The 26,775-nt window shown below is 34.5% G+C and overlaps 3 protein-coding genes and 1 non-coding gene across 4 annotated transcripts; 2 read left to right on the forward strand and 2 right to left on the reverse strand.

The window, feature by feature from the left end:
- Nucleotides 1-8,650: 8,650 nt before the first annotated feature.
- On the reverse strand, nt 8,651-11,142 carry LOC102611677 (V-type proton ATPase subunit c''1). Its single transcript, XM_015529654.3, has 4 exons — nt 10,909-11,142; nt 10,728-10,805; nt 9,262-9,432; nt 8,651-9,158 (listed from the first exon to the last, which is right to left on the reverse strand). Exons 1-4 carry the CDS (start codon nt 11,034-11,036, stop codon nt 8,987-8,989), a joined length of 549 nt encoding a protein of 182 aa, XP_015385140.1. The 5' UTR covers nt 11,037-11,142; the 3' UTR covers nt 8,651-8,986.
- Nucleotides 11,143-12,155: 1,013 nt separating this feature from the next.
- Nucleotides 12,156-14,081, forward strand: LOC102613956 (protein ECERIFERUM 26-like). The gene is made up of 2 exons (XM_006476162.3): nt 12,156-12,624; nt 13,001-14,081. The coding sequence occupies exons 1-2, from the start codon at nt 12,202-12,204 to the stop codon at nt 13,901-13,903; spliced, it is 1,326 nt and encodes a 441-aa protein (XP_006476225.3). The 5' UTR covers nt 12,156-12,201; the 3' UTR covers nt 13,904-14,081.
- A 917-nt stretch (nt 14,082-14,998) lies between these two features.
- Nucleotides 14,999-15,070, reverse strand: TRNAG-UCC (transfer RNA glycine (anticodon UCC)). The gene has a single exon. It is a non-coding gene; the product is annotated as a tRNA-Gly (tRNA).
- Nucleotides 15,071-19,405: 4,335 nt separating this feature from the next.
- LOC102610776 (pleiotropic drug resistance protein 1-like) lies at nt 19,406-26,486 on the forward strand. The gene is made up of 23 exons (XM_006476151.4): nt 19,406-19,994; nt 20,097-20,217; nt 20,299-20,387; nt 20,471-20,555; nt 20,652-20,811; nt 20,904-20,980; nt 21,075-21,128; nt 21,262-21,654; nt 21,766-22,047; nt 22,140-22,456; nt 22,535-22,695; nt 22,785-22,888; nt 22,969-23,125; nt 23,200-23,307; nt 23,397-23,560; nt 23,710-24,042; nt 24,138-24,428; nt 24,519-24,602; nt 24,686-24,819; nt 24,924-25,151; nt 25,243-25,414; nt 25,495-25,749; nt 25,860-26,486. Exons 1-23 carry the CDS (start codon nt 19,657-19,659, stop codon nt 26,115-26,117), a joined length of 4,365 nt encoding a protein of 1,454 aa, XP_006476214.2. The 5' UTR covers nt 19,406-19,656; the 3' UTR covers nt 26,118-26,486.
- The last annotated feature ends 289 nt before the right edge of the window (nt 26,487-26,775 follow it).

The raw sequence follows: 26,775 nt of genomic DNA on the forward strand, positions 1-26,775 counted from the left end.
TAGTAGGGTCTTGTCTCTTGCCTGGCATTACAGCCACTGTGAGTAATGATAAAACCAAGTTGTGGCACATGAGGCTAGCACACATAAGTGAGAGACTGTTAAAAGAATTAGAGAACAATGCTTGTTTGGTGAAGACTACATATTCTCATTAGAATTCTGTGAAAAATGTGCTTTTGGTAAAGCAACAAGACAAAAATTCAATACAGGAAGAAAAGAAACAAAACAGACCTTGGACTACATTCATTCAGACCTATAGGGACCATCACAAGTTCCCTCTCATGGTGGAGCTAGGTACTTCATAACCTTCATTGATGACTACTCAAGGAAGGTCTAGATCTATGTGTTAAAACAGAAAAGTGAGGCTTTAGAGAAGTTCAAAGAATGGTTAACACTTGTAGAGAATCAGACTGGTAAGAAGATAAAGAGGCTAAGGACAGACAATGGATTAGAGTACTGTAGCAATGAATTTGATAAATTCTGTAAGAGCAAGGGCATAGCAAGGCATAATATAGTAAGGCACACCCCACAACAGAATGGCCTTGCTGAAAGGATAAATAGAACATTACTTGAGAAAGTCAAGGTGTATGCTATTCAATGCAAACCTATCTAAGCATTTCTAGGCTGAGGCAATCACAACAGCAGCTTATCGAGTGAACAGAAGCCCTTTATTAGCTTTAAACTTCAGAACTCCACAAGAAGCTTGGTAAGGAAAACCACCAAATCTTACTAACCTCATAATCTTTAGCTGCATTGCATATGTTCATGTTAGTCAGGGCAAATTAGAGCTAAGAGCAGTGAAAGGATACTTTATAGGATATCCAAAAGGCACCAAAGGGTATAAGATCTGGTGCATAGATAGCAAGCCCTCAAGAACTCTAATCAGTAGGGATGTGGTGTTTGATGAAGACTCAATGCTGCTGTCTAAAGTAGAAACTGAGGTAATGTCTGCTGGATCAGATGGGAAACAGGATGCTGAGTTGAAGGTGGAGCATGTTGATGGCCATCAACCTGCAGAAAAGGCTCCAGAAGAATCTAACAAGGAGCTCAAGTCCATTGAGCTAAACAATTATCAGCTTGCAATGGATAGAGAGAGGAGGACAATCAGAATGCCTAAGAAATATGGCATTGCTGATCTTATCTCATATGCACTAAGTGTTGCTGAAGAACTAGGTGGTGAAGAACCTATAAACTACAAGGAAGCCATTTGTAAAAGAGATAAAGTTAAATGGCTTGTTGCAATGGAAGAAGAATTAGCCTCTCTTAAGAAAAACAACACATGGATCTTGGTAGAAAAAACCTCAAATAAAATACTAGTGGGTTGTAAATGGATTTATAAGCTCAAGGATGGAGAGTCTGTTGATAAACAACCCAGGTACAAGGCAAGATTGGTAGCTAAAGGCTTCACACAAAAAGAATGAGTGGATTTTAATGAGGTGTTCTCACCAGTAGTAAAACACAGCTTCATAAGGTTGTTGCTTGCTGTTACTGCTTTTCTTAATCTGGAGTTAGACCAAATTGATGTAAGAACTGCCTTCTTACATGGTAACCTTGATGAAGAAATCTTTATGACACAACCTGAGGGTTTTATAGAATAAGGGGCTAAAGATATGGTGTGTTTACTTAAGAAAAGTTTATATGGCTTAAAGTAGTCTCCAAGGCAGTGGTACTTGAGATTTGACCAGTTTATGAGCAGCCATGGTTATAGCAGAAGTCAGTATGACACTTGTGTGTACTACAGGAGCTTGGCTCATGACAGCTATATCTACTTACTTCTTTATGTGGATGCCATGCTTATTACATGCAACCAGAGGGAAGCCATAGAGGAACTCAAAATGCAGCTCAGTACTGAGTTTGAAATGAAAAATTTAGGTGCTGCAATAAAAAGTCTAGGTATGCAGATTGTAAGAGACAGACTAGCAAAAAATTTGTTTCTTACTCAGGCTGGTTATGCAAAGAGAGTGCTCAATAGGTTCATTATGGACAATGCTAAACATGTGATGACACCTATGTCAGCTCATTTTAAGCTCTCTAAACTCTAAGAGCCAACAACTGATGCAGACATAGAATACATAAAGAAGATTCCCTATTCAAATGCAGTAGGGAGTGTTATGTGTGTTGTGGTTTGTTCCAGGCCTGACATAGCATATGGTGTTGGAGTTGTCAGTAGATTCATGGGAAATCCTGGCAAGGAGCACTGGAATGGAGTCAAGTGGATATTGAGATATCTTAAGGGGACTTCTGATCATGGCCTTTTGTTTGGGAAAGTCAATGGAGCCACCTGTGAGGTTGCTGGTTTTGTAGACTCAGACTTTGCTGGTGATCTAGATAGAAGAATATCCATAACTGGTTTTGTTTTTACCATGTGTGGAGGTGTTGTTAGCTGGAAAGCTTCACTGCAGTCAGTTGTTGCTCTCTCAACAACTGAAGCAGAATACATTGCTCTAACTGAGGCAATAAAGGAGGCAATCTGGCTGAAGGGTTTAGTTTCTGAGTTGGGTTTCAAGCAAGAGACAGTCACAATTAGCTGTGATAGCTCTAGTGCTATACAGTTAAGTAAGAATCCCAAATATCATGAGAGAACTAAGCATATAGATGTGAGGTTACACTTCATAAGGGAGGAAATCAGTAGTGATATGGTGAGTGTTGACAAAATACCTTCAAAGGTTAATCCAGCTGACATGTTTACTAAGCCACTACCAGCAGTTAAGTTCATGAGTTCTTTGAACTCAATTGGACTTGGTAACATGTGAACTAAGTTCCAAAGTGCTGAAACAAATGTGAAGGAAAGCTTGAATTCAGAATAAACTAAGGTGGAGATTTGTGAAGCTGTTAGTTTAATTATGTTACTGATATGCTGACGTGGCAAGCTGAGCTGGAGTGTGGGCCTGCTGATTAGTTAGAAGTCGTTATTATTAATGGCTGATTCCAGAAACAGATGCATGCATATATAAGGGCTGGTTTGTGGCAATGTTAGCGAGTGATTTTAAGGGTGATAGAGTGAGAGATAGTAAATTCTGTAAACTAGAGATTTAATCTCTGCACTCCCTAGATTCTTTGTGTAATCGTCTCCATTAATAAAGTTTAAGCCTTCTGTTGGTTTTTCAGCCGTGGATGTAGGTACCTTGGTACCGAACCACGTAAACTCTTTCTCTGTGTTATTCTTTTCTTTGATTGCTTCTTGGTTCTTGTTGAGTCTTGTTGTTGTTGTTTGTTTCTAATTCTAGTTCTTGGCTGTTCTGAGTTGATCATATTACGTTAACTGGTTCAAGGTGGTTGCATTTGTCGATTAAACATTAACACTCAGTATTCAAAAATCAAAATAAGTAGCCTCAGCAGTCGAAAATTGAAATGCAAACATCGTGCGATACACTCAATAACACGATAAAAACTTGTGTAATTTTTGTAGGTTTCACTTTTATGTTATTATTAATAGTAATAGTGGGTTGATATATGGCACGTGATAATGTACCTTAATAATTTCTTGTTTTATAAATGATTATTTACAAATTAAAAGAATGAAAAAAAAAGGTTATAATGGGTCACAATTTTTTTCTTTGGTGTTAAATTTATAAGTATCTGTATTAAAATTGGAATTCATCAACTTAATTCTAAAGGTTACTTATATCTTATTAAATTTAGATATTAAAATATTTAAATCTAAGTGTTTAGAATAATCTTATTATTAATACCGTAAAAAAAGCATGTAGTATGATTAAAAAAAAAATTCTTTCTTAATTGAAATTAATTTTTCAAGGAGACAATATGGACTTTGTGTCGTAGGTAAGTTTCCCAAAAAAAAAAAAAAAATTAAAAGAAAAGGCCCTTAATCTCACGATGTTCATGATGAAACCTTTCTGCTCAAAATAAATTCTTAAGTTCGATTTTTCAAGATGGCAAGATGGAATATTTGCTAATACATAAGTTGGGAAAACTCTAGGTTCAAATCATTCGGCTCAATTTTTAAGATCCAATTAAGTGTTTTTTATTATAACATATGTGTGATTAACATTTATTTTGGTAATTTAAAGCCAACTAAACGATGCGTTTTTATTTCTATAATTGCTACAAATTTGGGAGTGTCCCAGCCATCACTTTCCTTGAGAAGCCTTCTTCTTCAAACCTTACTTATCGTAGGATGCTTCCAGAGATATTTACTCCTCAAATTGCAATTGAATTGATTATGGTGTTCATCATTCTTAATGGACTCATAATGGTTTTTTTAACGGTTTCGTCGTGTATTGAATTTTAAAAAGCTGGGAAAATTGTAATTAAAATTGAACGTCAGAAAGTTGCAAATTGTAATTGAAATGTACAAGTCAATTCTAACCACTCATCTTTCTAAATACCATGTGTCCTTAGATACTTAATACACTTGGTGTGCCGGAATGGATTAGATTTTTAGCAGATACGATTAGTTAAATAAAATTGGATTGAATTATTTTTAGTATTGTCTTTTATTTGGTATTTTAGAGAATTGGAATAGATTGTAAATATAATAGTATCATCAAATTTATTTAAATTTAATTATGAACTATGTAAATATTATTCTCATAATACTAAACTTATAGATATATATATAAAGAAATATAATTTTCTACAATTAATAGGTTCAATTGCAATGAATTACATGCCGCTTATCCCAATTACCCCTTAAATAAAACTTGACCTCGTTCGAATGTGTTTTATATATCCTTATTGTCCTACAAATGTTATAAAATATGAGTATTGATTTGGTAAATGATTTCCTTACGGATTTCAATATATTTATCCTTAATATGAGGAATGATATTTGTCTGATTCATTCATTTCTGTTTATTTTATATTTGGTAATACGTCCTAATATAAGATGCCAACTACATAAATTAATAATACTAAACTTGGACTAATGCACCTAACAATAATTTGTTGCTTTATTATTATTATATAGTAAACTCTCAATAAATTAATAAATTCGAGTAAATAATAGTTTTTGTCATTGTCAATTTGGGGCTACCGTACTAAATTAATGATTGCATAGATTTATGGGATAATAATTTTTAAAATCTTCTTATTTTCCTATAGGTTCCCCCAATTATATAAATTAACAATTACTTAATTTGAAACCAAACCCACATAATATGTGTATGTAATTTTATAAAATATGTTTTCAGTGTTAGTTACTTATTGAAATAGATTCGACTATCTAGCTTTTGTGATACCATAAAAATTCGAATTAGTATTGTCATTTTACAAGAAGAAACTATTTATTTTCAATGTTGTTGTGAGTACTTCTTTGCGTGAAACAAGTATAATCGAACTATTATCTTTAACATGAAAAAATAAAAATTGTACAAAATCTTATTACCACCGATATAAGGCAACTAACTGTTACTCCAAAAAAAAAACATAATAAGTTCCAATCAAAGTAAATCATTACTATAAAGGTGACCATAAAATTATGCCTAAAACTTGGTATATACTATAATAAAATTATGTCTAAACACTAGACTATAATGGGACAAGGATTTTGATTTGATAATAAAGAAACAACAAACTTACAGGGGCCATAGCATAAAAATAAAATAATTTCAATGAAGAACCTTACATTTTCTTTTTCTGCCTTTGGGCTGGGGACATGTAAGACTAGTTTTCAAACACACCATCACAATCGATCAAATCACTTGCAAATGTTCAGTGACAATTAAGAAGGAAAAATGAGCACCAGACACCACTGTGAAGGATATCTCCATTTACAACGAATGTGGGTATGGTTCGCAAAACCCGAGTTCAGGTATCGCAATGCCCAACCAATGGCGGATCTAAAAAAATAATTTACCGGGGGCTAAATTAGATAATAATAAAATATAAAAAATTAAAATTTTGAATATATAAAATATTTATAATTAGTCTCTACGCATTTTTATATTTTAAAAATGTTATGCAATAGACTTATTATCAATATTATTAAATTTATTGTTTCTTATATAGACAACCAAACTATCACTTATCTCATCTGATTCTAAAAATGATCATTCATGAGTTTTATTACTGAAAATGTTCGTTCTACTATTATTATATAAATTGAAAGAATTAACTATATTTTTTAGAATATAAAATATTTTGAGTAGTGAGCTATCATTATTTTTAATTAAAATATATTTTTTTATATTTTTTTAAAGTCAAAATTTAAATTTTATGGGTTTTACATTTTATAGTGACTATTTTAATAAATTTAATGGGACTAATTAAAAATTTTTAAAAAAATTCTTTTATTTTTAAATTTTTTTTTTGGCCAGTGGGGGCTTGAGCCCCCACTAGTCATGTGCTGCATCCGCCTCTGTGCCCAACCTATCCTAAATGTAATTTTATGACACTCAATAAGCGGGAGTTTTAATTTGGGTACCCAGATTTTATACTTTTTTAATATTATATATGCATATTTTTTTTAATTTTTTTGCAATTTTATAATTTTTAAATTTATTTCAATGAAATTAGACATAAAAATTTAAACTTTAAATATTTAAAACTTTAAATATTTAAAACTTTATATATATATATATATATATATATATATATGTAGTAGATGAGTTAAACAAATATAAATATTTAAAATAAAATACATTCTATAATATTTTTTAATAAAATTCAGTTTCCGTGTTGGATCCTGAGTTTAAAATAAGTATTACCTGCCCACATTGTGCGGATCCAGACTGGACGGGTATTTTTTCCACCTCCAAATGTGGGGAAACCCCACCACACCCCAACCCCACTCCTCTTCCTCTTGTTAAAACTATTACCCCTCATATTTCAAAAATTGCTCCAGTACCCCCACTGCCGTTAATTAAGAAAAAAAGATGTTAACGCATCAGTTTAATAGTTCTTTTGCTATTTTATCCCTAAACTGATTTATTGCGATTGTGTCACGTTATTCCTGTCCTGAAATTAATTTATCCCTAATCTGATTCAGTTTAATATTTTTTTACTACTTTATCCCTATAAAGTATAAACGAAAGGAAAATTTACCATAACTTGTTAATTAAGAAAAAGACGTTAAACATCAGTTTAATAGTTCTTTTATTATTTTATCCCTAAATGGATTCATTGCGTAATCACAAATATTTACTCCTCAAATTAATTAAAAAGTAACTTTTTTTACCTGCAAAACGTTACATTTACAATGACAAAATAACCAATATATATATATTGCAGCTCATTTTAAAAATGCGAGAACCAACTCAAAATTAATCCATAACCCTAGAGACTAAATCAAAATCTACCATAGCTTATTAATAACCATACTCGGGTTTGTCGTAACACTGAGAAGACCCAAGATTATAGAAGTTTATTATGTTTTATTAAGCTAATTTGACAACGTGAATCCATAACACTAACAAGCCAACGTATGTCGCCTGATAAATTTTAGTCTAAACTTTTTCTATCAAATGAACGCCAGCAAATTAATTTCACAAGTAATATTTATCTAATTAAAGGAATACTATTATGCTGCGTTTACTTTTTGAATTGGAGTGAGAATCCTTGGATTAGGAGTGTGGAGTAGGAGTGTGAGTAGGGTGTTTACTTAGACTAAATGAAAGTAGGGATTGTCAATCAGAATCCTAATTATTTGTTTACTTTGTCTTGAATTGGGAGTAAATTATTTTAAATTACAATTTTATCTTTATGTACAGAATTATAATTTATAATTAAAAAATTAATAAAAAATATATTTAAAAAATAAAATAAATATTTTATTATATTTATAATATTCTTAATTATGTAAATCATCATTTTTTATTAATTTTAATTTAAATTATGTGAATAAAAATTATTAATAATAGCAACACAAATGAAATATTATTATTGATAATATAGTACAAAATTAATATTTTTTTAGAATAAAATATTTATTAATATTAATTAAATAAATAATTAATATTTATTAAAATTAATGTTTAATATTATTAATTTAAATATAATATTTATTTATTTTTATTTTATTAAATTTAATAAAATAAATATGATATAATTATTATTTTTAATAAATATGATATTATTTATTTTATTAAATATGATATTATTTATTTTATTAAATATTATTTATTTATTTATTTTTATAAGGATAAAATGGGAAGAGGGGGGAGTGGATTCCCACTCCCACCTCTCCCCATGGGAGTGGGAATCTCACTCCCCACTCTAAAATTGGATGGAACCCACGGATTCCCACTCCCACTCCCCCCTTTTTTAAGGTAAGTAAACACTGGAGTGGGAGGAATCCACACTCCACACTCCTACTCCAGAAAATAAACACCACCTTAACACATAACTGTCACTGCATTGATTTGCATTTTTTTCCCCTTTTTGGGTTTTCGTGGCCCCGGGAACTAGCAGGAAAATTCACAGATGGCAGCTTCCTAAACCAATGCAACGTAAATAGACTAATATTATTAGGTTTCTATATGCAAGCAAATTAATTAAAATTACAAGTCATTTTGCAAGAAACAAGTTACCATTACCAGCATCATTAGCTAGCTGCATGCAATAGAGTGAAAGAACTTTAACCTGATGGAACCATCAGTTAAAGTATGATGATTTAATGTGCAAAGCAACTGCATATTAATGGGACCAACACAGTTCACGGTAAGAATGGGTAGCCAATTATCCAGTGTTCACATCTTCAAAATCTAGTTTTATTGGATGAACTTCAATAAACACATTTTACAAACACGATAGAAGAACTCAAAATAACAAGGTCTACTTTGAATGGCGTAAATATACACTCATCTAACAGTGGGTAATAATGCTCCTCTTCCCAAGATTTCTTCTTTTTTTTTTTTTCCTAAGTGAAACATCCAAGGCCTAAGCTGAAAGAAAGAGCATGTCCACACCAGTTTATACATCCCTGCTAGTGAAAATTATAAAGCAACAAGATAAAGAGCGCAGCTGAAGTACACAAAATAAAGTGCATGCTGCCACAGTTGAATTCCCCAAAAGAATAAAGAAGATCAAATTACACTGGTTTTGCAGGCCATGATGCTTGAGCTGACATAATTATTCCAACAATCACTCCAAACAACCCAAGAGCACTACCAAAGATCTCAATCACCAAAATCTTCACAAACAAGGACGAGTTTTGGGCATCAGACAATGCACAGCTGCTTCCAATTATTCCTACACACAACCTGCAGCCGAAACAAAAATCATAACATGTAAGACATATCATAAACAGCAGCACTCACTAGAAAACTGAACTGGATGATGCCAGAGCATGAGATGAAGACAAACCCACAAACTAGGTTAGCAAAGCCCACGATGATCCCAGAGGCAAAGATGGCATATCCAGCTCTTAGTGATTCTGGTGCATATATCTGTGATGCCGGAACACTTTCTAGCTTTGTTTGTAAAATAATTGCAACAATGACCCCATATATAGCAACAGCTTCACAAAAAATTACACTGAAAAACACACAAGAAAGAAAGTCATGTCACTTCATCAGTGTACAAGCGCCCAACTCATAATTGGCGAATTCGTAGGTTCAATTCCTACTGGATGCACGCCAATGGGACCCTCCAATAAGTCTATTGGAATTGGCTCTGTATCAATGGAATCTCATCGTCTATACATAACGAATTGGTGTGGTATATTCATATCATAACATATGAACAGTAAGAACTACTGCGGTTCTATTCAAGAATAAACCTTTGATAATATCAAATTGAAATTCAAGATACCATCAGTGTAAAACAGACAATATCCAAATCCAAAATTAGAGATACTTTGCAGTCACATCACATTGGTTAAAAGCTGCAAGCAACTCAAAACTTGATTAACACAAGCCTTCTAAAAATTCAACATTGTGAGCATGGCTAAGAGAATCCTTTATAATCACAACTAAGATATACAGCATTTGTACTGTTCTCACATCTGAAAACATGGAAGGCAGAACATTTTATGTATATACACATGATAGGGGTGTTCAAAAACCAATAATTCCACTCACAATAGAATAAATTAAAAGGAGAAGAATATTTCCGTACTCTGGTAACCTGTCCCAAGTTAACGGTTGATCGCAAAAATCTACAGAAAAATCCTAAGCTGAAATCACCAATAGGCCTCAAGCCCCCTATGTATATATCAGCGATAAAATCCATTTATCTAAATTCTTGCAGTTACTTATCCAAAATGCTCCCCAGAACAGAAGATTTTAAAACTTCAAACCAGGTAGAAGCTGCAAATTTATTCGTTCACAAATGAAGCTGCTACCACCTAAGCACTAGATGCCAACTTTCAAGCCCCTCTTAGCTAGCAATTTCTATTTCAAAGTTACACATTTAAATTCTAACCCAATTTCCCTAACAGTTTTTAGTTACCCCCTTCGCCCACATTGTAATATTAGTGCCTAACAGCTTAAACTTTAGATCGTTTGAGTAACTAATATGGCATCAAAATCAAGGATAAAACTAAATGTTTCAGATCAAGCAATCAATTAACATCACAAGCCTATGAAAGAATCTATAACGGATTAGCAAGTCTAGACTTCACAATAGACTACTTTTAAGTTAATGTTTCTCCGAAATTGGAACCCGAGATTGCATTGAATGGAAGAATCCATCAATGGATCCTGAACAGGACCAAAACCCTAGATTTTATTTTTATTTTATAGCAGCAAAAAGGATCGCTAACTGGACTAAATAATTAAATTATTTAAGACAGCGTTAGGGTTAAAGTGAAAATAAATAATTAAAAGTACCTGATGAGATTCTTGGAGGTGATACGAGGAGCCTTGATTGCGGCACCGATTAAACTACTCCCCGTTATGTAGATCCCCCTAGCGATAGTAGTTCACATATAACTAATAACGCATATAAAAGATTGACAATATGAATAAATTTAATATGTGTCTGGGAGAAAGGGAGAGGACGGGGGTTTACCAGGCGGCGCCGAGGACGGAGACGCCGATGGCGACAGCGATGCCGATGGCGGAGAAGGTATATGGTGATATCTTAACGAGCGCGCGTGACCATGAGCTTGATTCTCCCAACATTACGGAGCCCGACATTTTTTTCAATTTTTTCTTTTTTTTTTTTGGATTTTTTTCTGTGATGAGTTCTGATCTGATTTGATAATACGAAGAGCGCTCGAGAGAGGGCGAGAGAAAGAGAGGTGCCACACGTGCTATCCGCCACGCGTGACTTATTTGGTGGTTTCTGAACAATAAGGTCCTACTGAAACGATGCCGTATTGAATATGCTTTTAAATTTTGAATATTATTGATCGATGTAAATATATATATTTTTAAATTACGTCAAATTTTTACCTAAATTACAACTTATATTATATGAGATTATTACTAATATTATATTAAAATATTATTAATATTTACAATCAGATAATTTCTCAGACTACTTTATATTTACAACATTCTCTCAATTATTTTTCATAATTAAAGGAAGAATAAAATCCTCCTATAATATTTTGTGAAAGCTCGAATCATGTACTCTCACAATTGATGGCAGGACTTTGGCTACTCAGTTGATAGATGCAAAATACTTGAATATTAATATTCGTCTATTGTCATTAGTGTCTAATATATTCATCTTAGACTATGTATCTGCAAATATATAACTATTAATTTTGCTTTAGTTATCTCTTTTTTTTTTCTTCAATTGATTTACTGAATTTTATTCTGTCAATATTAGCATAAGTGGCAATTTCGTAATTGTCCACTCCGCAGCCCAAGTCCAATTTGGGTTCTATTTAAGTCATAGGTCCGATAATGGGGTATACTTTGCCATTGAGTGGACCTTTTAACACCCCGGTGAAATTTATTTCTTTAAAAAAATAGTTAAAACAACACAATGGATAAAGTAACCCAAAAAAAGGGAGAAAGAAATTTTAAGATATTATTACTTTTGGGGATTGATCATTTTTGGGTCACTGAAAGACGAAAATTTTAGCATGCATATAGACATTAATAGCAAAAATTAATGTACAATAGTTCACAAAGATAAGTTTCACTCGGGTAAAGCAATATGGTTTCGGATCACGAGAATGCCATTTCCCAAAATATTCGAGGGTTGTTTTTTCTGGTAACCATGAAATTAAAATGGTCCTCGAAACCTCTATAAATTATCAGCAAATTAAATACAAATCCTAAACCCAATAAAAATCAGTTCTAAAAAAGTATACTTCTTCTCCCTAATAAGTAATATCCTAGGCCATATATGACCTCCGAAATGATCACATACATTTGCAAACGAACGGTGGTGAGCACAAAACCAGCGCAGGCCGGAAAGTGCAATCCGTTGTCGGTTTTTGATCGGCTCATGGAGAAGAATCACATACGGATCGTTTACTATTTCCCCTCCACACGAAATGGGGAACCCGGAGTGGTAACCAAGAAGCTGAGAGAGAGTTTATCACATGTGCTTACTTGTTTTCCTATAGTCACCGGACGGTTGCAGAAGAAAGATGACGGGCATTGGATGATCAAATGCAATGATGCTGGAGTTAGAATGGTGGAGGCCAGGGCTCAAGGGAGTGTAGAGGAATGGTTAAAGAATGTGAATAGAGACAAGGAGCTTATGCTCGTTACGTGGGAAGATATGTTTCATAAGCCTTACTTTTGGGCTACATTTTATGTTCAGGTAAGCCCTCTTTCTTTCTTTCTTTCTTTCTTTCTTTTTTTAACAATTAATTTTAATAAACTTCGACAATAGGATGGTAGTTTTATTAATTAAAAGAATATATATAGCACTTAGTTAGATATGTAAAATGTATACACACACACACATATACATATACATATATTTATGCCTTAGTTCTATTATTTTCATTTTTTCTTTTTTTCTTTTTTTTCCTTTAAAATGAATCCCAGTGGAACAAGGAAATTTTATTAAAATAAAAGAAAAGAATGAGCCTTACCCTTGAAAGGCAAATGGTGCTAAAGTAAAAAGAAGCAGCCTTAGCCCTTAGTTCCATTACTCAATTAATAATCTTTGTGTTAATTATTGATTTTTGCAGCTGACTGAATTTGAAGAAGGTGGCCTAGCAATAGGCTTCAGCTGCAGCCATCTCCTTGCTGATCCCACTAGTGCTACCATGTTCGTCAAGGCCTGGGCTGACACAACCTTAGCCGGAACCATGTTGGCTCCGCCGTTTTTCCACCCGTTGCCGCCTCCAAGACTCGGCAACAAGAACCCAAACCACAATCCCTACACCGACTTAATCAACCATTACAAATCCACAATTGATGACAGATCACCTGCATTCACCAATAACATTACAAATTATGTAACAGCCACCCTAGCATTTTCAGGCCCTATGGTCCAAGCCTGCATGCTAGACACTTCGAGGCCATCTCCCTTCGAGGCAATGGCAGGGCTCTTGTGGGTTTGCGTAAGCAAGGTGAAAGGAATGAAACAAGGGCTGATAAGCATGTCTATTTGTTTAGATATGAGAAAACAGTTAGGGTTAGACAAAGGGTTTTTTGGAAACTGCCTGGTTTATAATAAGGTTCATCATGCAGAGTCATTATTGGACAAAAGTGAATTATCGGAAGCTGCTAGGGCTGTAGGAGAATCGGTGACAAAAATGAATAATGAAAGAATCATGGATTTGATCGAATGGCTGGAGCACCATGATTACGAATTTCCTCCTTTGATGAACGGTCATGATCTGATTTGTGCTAACTTAGAGGATTTGGACCCATATGCGACTCTGTTTGAAGAAGGTTTTGTGCCAATAAGAGTTTCTTACTATGTAGAACCTGTGTTTGGGATTGGACAGATTCTGGTCCTTCAGTCACCGCCAAGTGAGGGTCCGCTGAGCAGGATGGTTATGGTTACTCTCCCTGCAGATGAGCTGAGTAAGCTGTGCGACGATGATCTTATTCTACGCTTTAATCCAACTATATTGATGGGATAAACAAAAAGTAGTAGAGATAGTTATTGTATTGTTTAGGGAAAAATGGTGACCTTGGTTTAGTGCAAATAAGTGCTCGAGTACGTATTATCATGTAGTTAGAGCGCCTTAGCTAAATAGATGGGATTTCATTTAATAAATTATGCTATTTAAATAGAAAGTCTTAAGTGAGACGGTCTGATATCTCTCGTTAATTGTATTCTTATATATTACATCAATCTTTTTATAAATTGATCAATTATAAACTATTTTTTATACTTTTGTCTATGCATGTGTATTCATGGCACTTACATTTTATATTTTTTTTGTTATAGGGTCTTGTATGTGTATCTTTCAATACACCAATTTTGAAAGATTAGATATAAGTATGTAGTAGAAGAATGTGTACACACTAAAAACACTCAAAGATTTAGAAATCAATTCTTTTTTTTTTCTTTTTTTAACAAACCTATTGAATGATTGAAACATTTATCCCACCCCAAAATTGCATTTTCTCCAATTTCAAAGGAATACACAACATTCATCTTTCGGAAGAATGACAGCTCTGTTCGGATTGACGAGAGATCTGGCTCATTTAGCCCACAACTTCAAAGGTTTGAAAATCGGCCTTTCTCAAGGCCCACAACTTTGGCAACACGCCTAACTCACGTCGGCTGCGTCTATCCCGTTGGCACAACTCCAGAGACATAAATTTTAAGTACAAGGAAATGTCATATTATTTCCAGATGAAAATTAAAAATAAATTTTATTTAATCAGTTCTAAAAGAACACTTATGTCGCAGAACATAAGATAAGACACCTTTAAGCAAACGTGTTTGATCAGATTTGTCCACATTATGAAGAGTTTGAGACTTGTCACTTACTGTCCTCTATAAAGTCATTAATCACGCAGGGTTGACAGTTCCAAGTTCCAATGTTGATTGTGTGTCTCCGCTAAATCGTAACAGAGGCTATTAAGATATTATAATCACATGATCTACGACGTACGTTCATCTGCAGGCCGCGTACACACAGTGATGCGAAGACTTTTAAGGCTTAACCTAACCTGGGAAAAGTGTAAACCATTAACCTATGATGAAAATTTTAAAACGCAAAAAATGCGTCTGCCGGGAGTCGAACCCGGGTCTATTGCTTGGAAGGCAATTATCCTAACCGTTGGACTACAGACGCCCCTTTGGTTATTGCATAATGTACAAGTCAATATAAATAAATATCTGGTTATCACCAGCAATCTTTCACTCCAAATGATTGCTGATTTGAGCAGTAAACGAATTAATGCTGACGGCCATGACTTGTTAAATTGTAATCACATTGATTAAGAAGTTGAACTGTTGATACAAAAATTTGGGTCAACAACAATTGTTGAGAACAAATCGTTTTATTTAGAGGACAAGTTGTAAGAGAGCTTGATATCTTTGGAATTGTTATTATTGAGAGTAAAGAATTCAGTGGTTGGAATCTTATAACATAATAACCCATTAAGTGGTTGAAACCACCAGGGATTTTATGAGTGTGGACTCTTTGATGCTTAAGTTAGAGATAGAGAATGGCACGATTAAAAAAACAAAGATAATAATTAAAGAGAGAAAAGAGAATAGCAGAAAAGTTTGAAGGATATTATACCCTATCTTCTTATACTTATTTCTTATTTTGTAGGATTCGAGTCTAATGAGGATTAGAACTTGTATTGTTTTATTTTTGGGACACGAGGGCCATTAGTTTATGTCATCGGATCGAGTTTGATAAAAATGTGAGTATAATAAAAACCATACTTGAAAATAACTTATTGCTTATTTAATATATCAAATGCACTGAATATAGAGTTAGTTAAGCAACTTCGTTGGTATTATAATGGCTGTGTACAAAATCGAATCATTTAATCTTAACCTCTAGCTTCCCCTGAATATGCTAAAACTATCTCAAGAATCTCCATATATATATGTAATTTTCTTTCTTCAACATCAAATGGCTTCTTTTATTTTTATTTTTTTTCCTTTTTCCTTTCTTCGGTTGGCTGCAGTAAAGGAAAAAAAAAAAGAAAGAAGAAAAGTGAGAGACAAGATAACCTAATTAAGTATAAAATATTTTGCAATTTGCATTTGGAAGCAATTTGCATGACACGGTACAATGAGACAAAACTGGCAATATGTTGTTGTTACTACTAAAACAGGAGAATTTTTTCTCAGAAAGATTCCATTTGGTGACATTTTAGAATTCAGCTAAAAATGCCACTCTTAATCAACTTGTCTTAATTGATTCCTCTTTAATTAATATTTCATTGACATGTAATGTTCTAAAAGTACAAAACTTTATAAGCAATAATTTATAATTTTTAAACCTAGAAATAAAAGAGTCAACCGACAAACTCTCAACAAATATTTAATTTTCGTCGATCACTATAAAAACAATGTTACTAAGATATTAAATACAAATATTCTTCTCGTCCTCATGTATCACACTTATAATAAAGTAGTTGATCGTGAAGTTAGCACCTCAAATGTCAAAAAAAATTCGATCCATTAGACTTCAGGCTTGGACATCACTTGCTTACTTGGTCTTTAATCCTTACATTTTAGCAAGAATTGAAATCTTCATTAATTATTTAATTTGAAAAGAAAACAATTATTTTTTTAATTACTCTTAAAAGTACAGTAGTTTTTAGGCGCTCTAAAAGTAACATTTAACAAAATTAATGGTCGTCACATACTCATCTCATTATTAATGTCAAGTGTTCGAGCTTTAATTTCCATGCATATTATGGAGTAGAAACCTCATTATATTGGAGTTTCTCTTTCTCGTTCTTGACTTTAGATAGCCTGCATATTTTATTATTTTAAAAGAAAATTACAAATTTTAGTAATAACAGAAACAATTATAAAAATTTTTAATTATTTTGAAAAAAAAAAAAAACAAGGATCAACTTAAAATTGATATCTAAGCCTAAAGTCTAATTAATTGAAATTATAACTGCATTCAAATATATTTTTCTCTCCCTCGTCAAATAGATTAGCCTGAAAATAGCAAGAAATAAGGTGAATCAATCACACGTTGTACAGACAATTTATTTTACAGGCTTCGCGCCACGCACTAAGATGCATGTACAGGAAAAATTAATTCAAGGAATACTAATAATTAATTATACGAGACTTGACTATATAATAAAATAAAGATTAATGAAGTAATTGTGGAAACAGAAGATTTCTCCGCGGCAATAGGGATTTCGTACACATGGGACATCAGGATTGATCCACAGATCCAAAACATTAATGTGGGCTTTGAAACTTTGAATTTGGTAATTTAATTAATTAATAAAAATCTGTGAACAAAATCATTTCCTGATCATTTGTCTTGGAGACTTCAATATCGTATTCGTACGTAGTGATGACCTTTTCTCTTCTCTGTATCCTTACAATGACAAGTATACGAATCCATCATTTCGAGCTTAGAGATATATTTAATCAATGATACAATACAATGGGTTCAAGGAAAATAGAATTCATAATTAATCAAGAAAATGATTGGGAATAATAAATGATGATGTGTATCACTGTATATTATTATTATTATTATTGATTATTGATTATTACGTTCGGTAAAAGGCACATGCATTCATGCAATGCATGTAGAGGCAAGATCTCTTTCAGGATTTTGTACGACTTGCTTATAGGTTGATGCTATACATGCATACCTCGTATGGCAAGTTTTGACTTTGGAAACCCAACAATTAATGTGTTCCTAATTGTGTGGCAGGTTCTACTTCAATCATGTCACTCTATTTTACATAAACTGTTACACACGGTTAATTATTTGACCGTCAGGTTAACGGATTATGATCCTCTCTTAATCTGAACACTTTTAATTTATTTTATAAATTTTATGCCACTTGTGTTTTAGTATTAGTGGATGATTATGATTTAACTATTTTTTCTTTTTAATTTAATCACCAATCATATTAAAATTTACTCAGATGAAAATCAGATCAGGAGATGATCATAATCTCATATCAACACTCTTTCGTCCATTTAAATTAAATCCGATATGGTTATTAAATGCAGTAGATTAATCCAAAAATTATTTCTGTTCTAACCCTATAAAACATTATTTATCGTAAATTATAGATTTTTACACCAAAATCTTCTGTGTATCTTCCGGGTAGAAGGTAAGTATATTATAGAAAGCTTTTCGTGCCGGGGATTAATTATCATCATCATCATCATTTACGACAATCAAGACATGATTAAACATACCAATATTGAGGCTTGAGAGGCTTGATACTTGATCTCTAGAGCTTTGTATTTCAAAGAACTAGCACGTGCCTTGAGGTGACTAATATTTTTAGAAAATCAAAATATAACGTAGAGCTGCGTTGACAAATATGATCCTCGACACAGCAAATCCAAATTAATAATCTACAAATATTTCACATTAGTTTTTTAATTACTACATTTAGCAGTTCATATATACATATATATGATCCTGGACATAGCTAGCTAGCTGCCATGCAGGCTCCTCGGGATCATATGAATCAATGAATGAGTCATTTAGTGCGGTGGAAGGAACAATGAATAATCCTTTCGGGAGTAGAGACATATCAATTATTGTATATTTGTTTATTTAATTAATTTTTTTTTTCATTTATTTCCTAGCAGAATCTTTCCTTTCCTTTACTCATAGATTAATTAATTATTCAAGTTAAAATATTAAGTCGGCAGCTAGTCACATTACAATAGAGGTCTTGTACAGTTCAGAATTTTATTTACATGGTACCTAATTAAATACATAATTTTGTAAGCCAAATCTGAGTTTGCCAGATTGTGTTATTCTTAGAAAAAAAAATGGTGAAAATATGAAAATTATTATTGGATATTGGATAATACTTGAGAAACAGTTGATCCCAAAAATCAATAATTGCATAAATCACAAACCAAGAGGGATCCCAGGGACGCATTCGTATAAACTCTTTTAATTTCATCCAATTTTCTTTAGTAATTTCCTCTCCTAAATTTTGAAAAATCTCGCGTCACAAATAGATGTAGGGTGTGTTTGGGAGTGAGCTGTTGTAGCTTTTAAGTTGCAGCTGTTGTGGAATAAAAGTTACAGCTATGAAATAGAAGTTGAGAAAAAAAAATTTGCTAAGTTGTCAAAGTTTAATTACAAATGTTACTAAACACCTTAATAGTTAAGCTTTGGCAACTCAGTTACCTTACCACACTCCTAAACAGACTAATAATGATTGTATATGGTACAATTAGAAATGTATATTTACTGTAGAGAAGATGGGAAAAAAAAAATTGTTAAGCTGCCGAGGCCCAGCTGACGTTTTCTTTTTTCCTTTTTCTATAATGAGTTCGATGCACCCTCATCACCTGCCGTTGCATTTGTTTTATGACATAAGCACTAAAATCAAACATCATCATGAAGTAAGAAGGTCGACCCATTATAGTTTGTGTGGTTATAAAGTTACATATATGCAACCGTTTGTTCAAATCAACACCTCAAAAGAAATTCAAACTTTCTAAATCTTATTAATATTCACATTCTGAAGGGACAGAGGAAAGACACAGACATTGTTGTACCTCTCTGTCCATTCATAAACACTCGAGAGGAAAGATAGAGACATATCTCAGATACTGAGCTGTTACCGTTCTTTTAACTCATGAAAGTTCTTTAAATGAATGTTAAAGCCTCTCTCTTGGCCTTCTAGGTTTATATAGCTTAGCATTGCTTGCTACACAATAATACAACAGCAGCTAGCAATGCAAATGGATGCAGGTCAAGCTTCATTTAGAATCAGCAGTGCACGTTTAGGCAGTTCAAGCATATGGAGAAACAATACGCTTGATGTTTTTGCAAGGTCTTCAAGAGAAGATACTTATGATGATGATGAAGCATTGACATGGGCAGCTATCGAGAAACTGCCTACTTATCTGCGTGTGCAGAGAGGGATGCTTACTGAAGATGAAGGCCAAGCAAGGGAGGTTGATATTAAGAATCTTGGATTCATAGAAAGAAGGAATCTTATAGAGAGGCTTCTTAAAATTGCTGAAGAAGATAATGAGAAGTTCTTGTTGAAGCTCAAGGACCGCATTGAAAGGTACTATTTAACTTGTAATTTTTTTTTTCCATTTCTTTGTGCTTTTAGAGTTTACACCATTTTAATGACGGTTGTTTCGTTATGTTTGATATTTAATTTCAGGGTGGGGCTTGATATTCCCACAATTGAAGTCCGGTTCGAGCATTTAAATGTTGAAGCAGAAGCTTATATAGGAAGTAGAGCTTTACCAACTGTCTTCAATTCCTGTGCTAACATGTTAGAGGTGTGTATATCATAGGCTTAAATTTATCTGTGAATTTTCACCAGTGACTTTTCTAAAGTTTTGTTCTGTTTCTTTGCACAGGGCTTCTTGAATTACCTTCACGTTCTTCCAAGTAGAAAGAAACCACTAACAATTCTTCATGATGTAAGTGGAATCATCAAACCTCAAAGGTGAGAAGATTGACATTAGTTCTTTCAGAAACCATCAATTATAAACTCTTCAAAGTCTCAATAAATTGATTCATTTTTTGCAGATTGACATTGCTTTTAGGCCCTCCAAGCTCTGGAAAGACCACCTTACTATTAGCTTTGGCTGGAAAACTTGGAAAAGATTTGAAAGTAAGCAAGCAATTAATATTACATTCGTCTACAAATGTTTCTATCTTTTTTATTGTTTCATCTTATTAGCTAACATGGGCACAAATCAAAATTCAGTTTTCGGGTAGGGTCACATACAATGGACATGGAATGGAAGAGTTTGTGCCGCAAAGGACATCGGCTTATATAAGCCAGAATGATCTTCATATTGGAGAGATGACAGTGAGAGAGACACTGGCTTTCTCGGCAAGATGCCAAGGAGTTGGCCCCCGTTATGGTCAGTGTACTTTTGCCTATTGTAGTTAAATTAAATTGCATAAGCTAGTTTGTGTATGCATAAACAATAAACCAATGATTCTGTGTATGCAGAGGTGTTGCAGGAACTGTCAAGAAGAGAAAAGGCTGCAAATATCAAGCCAGATCCTGATATTGATCTTATCATGAAGGTGAGATAAAAAAAAATTTGATTTAGTATCTACAAAGTTTCTGTCATGGCAATTTTTTTTTTTTTTATAATTTACCGATAAATGATTTTTGCAGGCAGCATCATTAGAAGGGCAGGAGAAAAATGTGGTTACAGATTATGTGCTCAAGGTGCCTAGAGATTTGGAATCCTGATTCTCCGTAATTAATTTAGTAATATCTATGTAATCAAATGCCTAAAGTTGACAAATTTTCATGCCGGAATCGTGGTTTCACGACGGTTCCTCGATTTTGAAATGTGCAGATTTTGGGACTAGAAGTGTGCGCAGATACAATGGTGGGAGATGAAATGTTAAGAGGAATCTCTGGCGGGCAAAGGAAGCGTCTCACGACAGGGGAGATGCTTGTTGGGCCTGCAAGAGCACTTTTCATGGACGAAATATCTACTGGTTTGGACAGCTCAACGACTTACCAAATAGTGAACTCTTTGAGACAGTCCATTCACATTCTCAATGGAACTGCAGTAATCTCTCTTCTCCAGCCAGCACCGGAAACTTATGAACTGTTTGATGATCTAATTCTTCTCTCAGATGGGCAAATTGTTTACCAAGGTCCCCGTGAAAATGTGCTCGAGTTCTTTGAACGCATGGGCTTCAAGTGCCCCGAGAGGAAAGGAGTTGCTGACTTCTTACAAGAGGTAAGTTCATATCTTGAAAAGATATAATATTTTTGGACACTTAAACAACCTTTTTGAAACAAATTGACATATATATGTTTTTGTTTATTTTCTTGTGGGGTTGCTAAACAGGTGACTTCAAGGAAAGATCAAGAGCAGTACTGGGCAAATAAAGATGAGCCTTATAGCTTTGTTACTGCAAAGGAATTTTCTGAAGTGTTTCAATCATTTCATATTGGCCAAAAGCTAGGTGATGAGCTTGCTACTCCATTCGACAAGTCCAAAAGCCACCCCGCTGCTTTAACAACCAAGAAGTATGGTGCAAGCAAGAAGGAACTGTTGAAAGCTTGCTTCGCAAGAGAATATTTGCTCATGAAGAGGAACTCATTCGTCTACTTTTTTAAAATGTTTCAGGTGAGTAACGTTTTAAGTAACTTACGATAGAGAAAAAAAGAATTTCTAATTAAGGATTTCAACACGACCTAATTTTGTTTTTCAATTTTCAGATATTTTTCTCGGCTTCTGTGGCAATGACTTTGTTTCTGAGAACTGAGATGCACCGGAGTACAGTAGAAGATGGTGGGATTTATATGGGAGCTTTGTTCTTTGCTGTCATCACAATAATGTTTAACGGATTCTCAGAGCTTTCAATGACTATCATGAAACTTCCTGTCTTTTACAAGCAAAGGGACTTTCTCTTTTTTCCTGCATGGGCATACTCGTTACCTACGTGGATCCTTAAGATACCAATAACCTTTATTGAAGTTGGCATTTGGGTTTTCATGACTTACTATGTTGTAGGCTTCGAATCCAACATTGAAAGGTGTGTAAAACGATCACTTTACATCTCAAAGTTTCACTTTTTTGGGTTCTATAACTTGATAAATGTCTCCATTTACAGGTTTGTCAAGCAGTACTTTTTGCTCCTATGCGTAAATCAGACAGCTTCAGGACTCTTCCGACTAATGGGTGCACTTGGAAGGAATATAATTGTTGCAAACACATTTGGTTCATTTGCTAACCTTACAGTCCTTGTTCTGGGTGGATTTATCTTATCAAGAGGTGAAAAGAATAACTCAATTCAACCTAAAAGTTTTTTACGGGGATGTGAATATAACTCTGACGAAAGAACCTTTTATGTTTTGCATCAGATGATGTTAAGAAATGGTGGTTATGGGGTTATTGGTTCTCACCAATGATGTATGGGCAGAATGCTTTAGCAGTGAATGAATTTCTCGGCAAGAGCTGGGGTCATGTAAGAATCTTTTTCCTCAAGTTTGTGAAGAAATAACATTAGAACGACAGCTAATTTCTTTTTCAACTTTTGGGTCCTAGGTCCCTCCTAATTCCACAGAACCATTAGGTGTTGTAATCTTGAAGTCTCGTGGCCTTTTCCCTAATGCATATTGGTATTGGATTGGAGTAGGAGCTTTGCTCGGATATGTTCTTCTATTCAATTTCCTTTTTACCGTGGCTCTGAAGTATCTTGACCGTAAGCACCCTCTTTTTTACACTTCTTTTAAAGCTCAAGGTGAATATTCTGATTATTGGAATAATTTGCTGCAGCATTTGGGAAGCCTCAGGCAATATTATCCGAAGAGGCCTTGGCTAAGAAAAATGCTTGCAAAACTGAGGAGCCTGTGGAGTTATCATCCGGAGTACAGAGCTCTTATGGTGAGTTATGAGTTGAGACTTTTTCGTTTCCATTTCATAACTTCGTGGAAAAGAAATTAGAATATCAATTCCTTTGAATATAAATGCAGACAGAGGGAATGAAAGCCATAGAAATGTATCATTCAGGACTTTGTCTGCAAGAGTAAGAAGCTTCAATGAAGCAGATCAGAATAGAAAGCGGGGAATGATTCTTCCTTTTGAACCTCACTCCATCACTTTTGATGATATCAGATACGCATTAGACATGCCACAGGTACTCTCAAGTTTCCCCTGATTTAAGCATTTTCAAATTGTTGAGTTTTTATGTCACTGCTTTATTGTGGCTATCATAACCAAAGGAAACCTTCACATTCTTTGCACTAAAAATTTCCTGCATACTGAAATCAGCTATTCTGTTTACAGGAAATGAAAGCTCAAGGTATTCCTGATGATCGGCTAGAATTTTTGAAGGGTGTGAGTGGTGCTTTTAGGCCAGGAGTCCTCACAGCCCTAATGGGTGTCAGTGGTGCTGGCAAGACCACTCTAATGGATGTTTTGGCCGGAAGGAAAACAGGTGGATACGTCAGTGGTAGTATCACAATATCTGGGTACCCAAAGAACCAAGAAACTTTTGCTCGCATTTCAGGATACTGTGAGCAAACTGATATCCACTCACCTCACGTTACAGTCTACGAGTCCTTAGTTTATTCTGCTTGGCTTAGATTGCCGCCTGAGGTTGATTCTGATACTAGAAAGGTATTGCTAGAAACATATTGATCAACCCGCAATTTTCTTCTCTACAATTTGAATTGGTTTAGGTTGCTGACCAGATTTTAACTGATGGTCGGCAGATGTTTGTGGAGGAAGTAATGGAACTTGTGGAGCTGAATCCAATAAGGGAAGCACTTGTCGGATTGCCTGGTGTGAGTGGACTGTCGACTGAACAAAGGAAAAGGCTAACCATTGCAGTGGAGCTTGTTGCAAATCCATCTATAATATTTATGGATGAGCCAACTTCTGGTTTAGATGCTAGGGCAGCAGCAATAGTAATGAGAACAGTGAGGAACACGGTGGACACAGGACGAACCGTGGTTTGCACAATTCACCAGCCAAGCATTGATATTTTTGATGCCTTTGATGAGGTAACACATCTTCTTAATTCAATATTAATGAACTGTCAATTTATTTTGGTTACCATAGAAACTAATGGTAACTTTTATGTTGCATTTCAGCTACTCCTGATGAAACGGGGAGGTGAAGAGATATATGTTGGTCCATTAGGCCGCCATTGTTCCCAACTGATCAAGTACTTTGAGGTGAGGCTAAAACACTAATGATGTTCAAGATATTTTCCATTTTATCAAGAAATTATAAACTCGTGTGGCCATTGTTTATAAAGGGAATTGATGGAGTACCTAAGATTAAAGAGGGTTACAATCCTGCAACTTGGATGTTAGAAGTTACAACACCAGCACAAGAAGCAGCTCTTGGAATCAACTTCGCCAAAGTGTACAAAAATTCTGAGTTATACAAGTAAGACGACCTCACAGTTTCACAAATAGAAGAAAATTGCTTTCATTTACATTTTTAAGCTTCTGTGCTTTATTTTTATTGTATTTGATCTTGAAACAATGCAGGGGAAACAAAGAGATGATCAAGGAACTAAGCATACCTCCCCCGGGTTCAAAAAATCTATACTTTCAAACCAGATATTCACAGTCTTTCTTCACACAGTGCATGGCTTGTCTGTGGAAGCAGCATCTCTCATATTGGCGAAACCCACCGTACACCGCAGTGAGACTTTTCTTCACAACTTTTATAGCTTTGATGTTTGGGACAATTTTCTGGGATATAGGCTCCAAAAGGTAAGATGAAAAGTAGAGCAAATTGCAAATTCAAAGTCACAGTTAGTCTCATCACTATCCCTAATTCTTGTGGAACTTTTGGCAAGCACAGAGCAAACCGACAAGATCTCTTTAATGCAATGGGCTCAATGTATGCTGCTATTCTCTTTCTTGGGGTACAAAATGCAACATCAGTGCAGCCGGTTGTGGCTGTTGAGAGAACTGTCTTTTATAGAGAAAGAGCTGCGGGCATGTATTCAGCTTTGCCATACGCCTTTGGCCAGGTACTATAATACTCTGATGACAAGAAGCTTCTCTAAGTTACTGCAAGTACCATGTCTTACCAAATCTCATTGCTTTGCAGGTTGTGATTGAGCTGCCTCACATCTTCATACAGGCTGTTATATACGGGGTAATAGTATATGCCATGATTGGATTTGACTGGACAGTCAGCAAGTTTTTGTGGTACCTCCTCTTCATGTACCTCACATTTTTATACTTCACGTTGTACGGGATGATGACTGTGGCCGTAACTCCAAACCATAACATTGCTGCCATCATTGCCTCCGCCTTCTATGTATTATGGAACCTTTTTTCAGGATTTATCATTCCTCGACCTGTAAGTTACTATCATCCTTTTGTGCTTCTTTTTACTTTCTTTCTGTATTGAGTCGACAAAAGGAAACTTCAACAGTTCAACCAACGAGGACTATGCTTCTTCTGTAACAGAGGATGCCAATTTGGTGGAGATGGTACTGTTGGATATGCCCCGTCTCGTGGACACTGTATGGACTTGTTGCTTCCCAATTTGGAGATGTGAATGACACATTTGATTCTGGCCAGAAGGTAGGAGATTTTGTGAAGGATTATTTTGGGTATGATCACGATATGTTAGGAGTCGTTGCAGTAGTACATGTGGGATTGGTTGTGCTCTTCGGCTTCACCTTTGCGTATTCAATCAAGGCGTTCAACTTCCAACATAGATGAGCAGTGGGGATGTTACATACTTGCATATACCAACATAAAGATGCGTCTTCCCCAAGTCTGGTCTTGGCTTTCTTCCAGATCAAGCAAACCAGAAAAATGCACACTGGACCTTCTAGAGCCTACGCCGAAGGCCTATTAAGGCGACTCTCTCCCAGAAGAAGAAATATTCAATGCAAGAATTTTGTCGAGTGAATTATGTATCTCTTTTTTGTGCACTTGTCTCTTTTTCTCTTCCCTTTTTCGGATGCATGTACATATACATATATGATACAAAAAGCAAAAACAAAAAATTTCCTAAGAATTCTACTGCCAACATGGGAGCGTATGGAACCGCAGGGGCTACCATTACACAGCTCAGAACTGTTTCTAATGAAAGATTCACTAGAGATCACAAAGATTTTTCTTTTTTCTTTTTTTTTTCCCCCTTCTGGTCCCTTCAAAGTTCAAAGCAATCGAAAACTCCGATTAACTTCAGAAGTTTTGACTTAAATTGAGAGCTCAGAACCAGCCGAACATCACAAATAGACAGTTTTTGAATGTTGATGTCCTTGATGAGATTTATGAGTAGTCAATATTACAACAGAATAATTACATGCAACAAACGACAACTCATCAAGATACCAAAACATCACAGAAATTGAAAGTTTTTGTACGACAG

This window comes from Citrus sinensis, chromosome 1 (genome assembly GCF_022201045.2).
Source record: "Citrus sinensis cultivar Valencia sweet orange chromosome 1, DVS_A1.0, whole genome shotgun sequence".
Taxonomy (NCBI): domain Eukaryota; kingdom Viridiplantae; phylum Streptophyta; class Magnoliopsida; order Sapindales; family Rutaceae; genus Citrus; species Citrus sinensis.

What these genes read in the sequence shown, in the direction of transcription:
- LOC102611677 (XM_015529654.3), bottom strand. Translation starts at nt 11,036, where the DNA reads ATGTCGGGCTCCGTAATGTTGGGAGAATCAAGCTCATGGTCACGCGCG. An exon ending in TCCGTCCTCGGCGCCGCCTG is followed by an intron (nt 10,806 to 10,908) that starts GTAAACCCCCGT and finishes TACTATCGCTAG; the next exon opens with GGGGATCTACATAACGGGGA. An exon ending in TTTGCTAACCTAGTTTGTGG is followed by an intron (nt 9,159 to 9,261) that starts GTTTGTCTTCAT and finishes TTTCGGCTGCAG; the next exon opens with GTTGTGTGTAGGAATAATTG.
- LOC102610776 (XM_006476151.4), top strand. Translation starts at nt 19,657, where the DNA reads ATGCAAATGGATGCAGGTCAAGCTTCATTTAGAATCAGCAGTGCACGT. An exon ending in GGAATCATCAAACCTCAAAG is followed by an intron (nt 20,388 to 20,470) that starts GTGAGAAGATTG and finishes CATTTTTTGCAG; the next exon opens with ATTGACATTGCTTTTAGGCC. An exon ending in TTGCTGACTTCTTACAAGAG is followed by an intron (nt 21,655 to 21,765) that starts GTAAGTTCATAT and finishes GTTGCTAAACAG; the next exon opens with GTGACTTCAAGGAAAGATCA.
- LOC102613956 (XM_006476162.3), top strand. Translation starts at nt 12,202, where the DNA reads ATGACCTCCGAAATGATCACATACATTTGCAAACGAACGGTGGTGAGC. An exon ending in GGGCTACATTTTATGTTCAG is followed by an intron (nt 12,625 to 13,000) that starts GTAAGCCCTCTT and finishes TGATTTTTGCAG; the next exon opens with CTGACTGAATTTGAAGAAGG.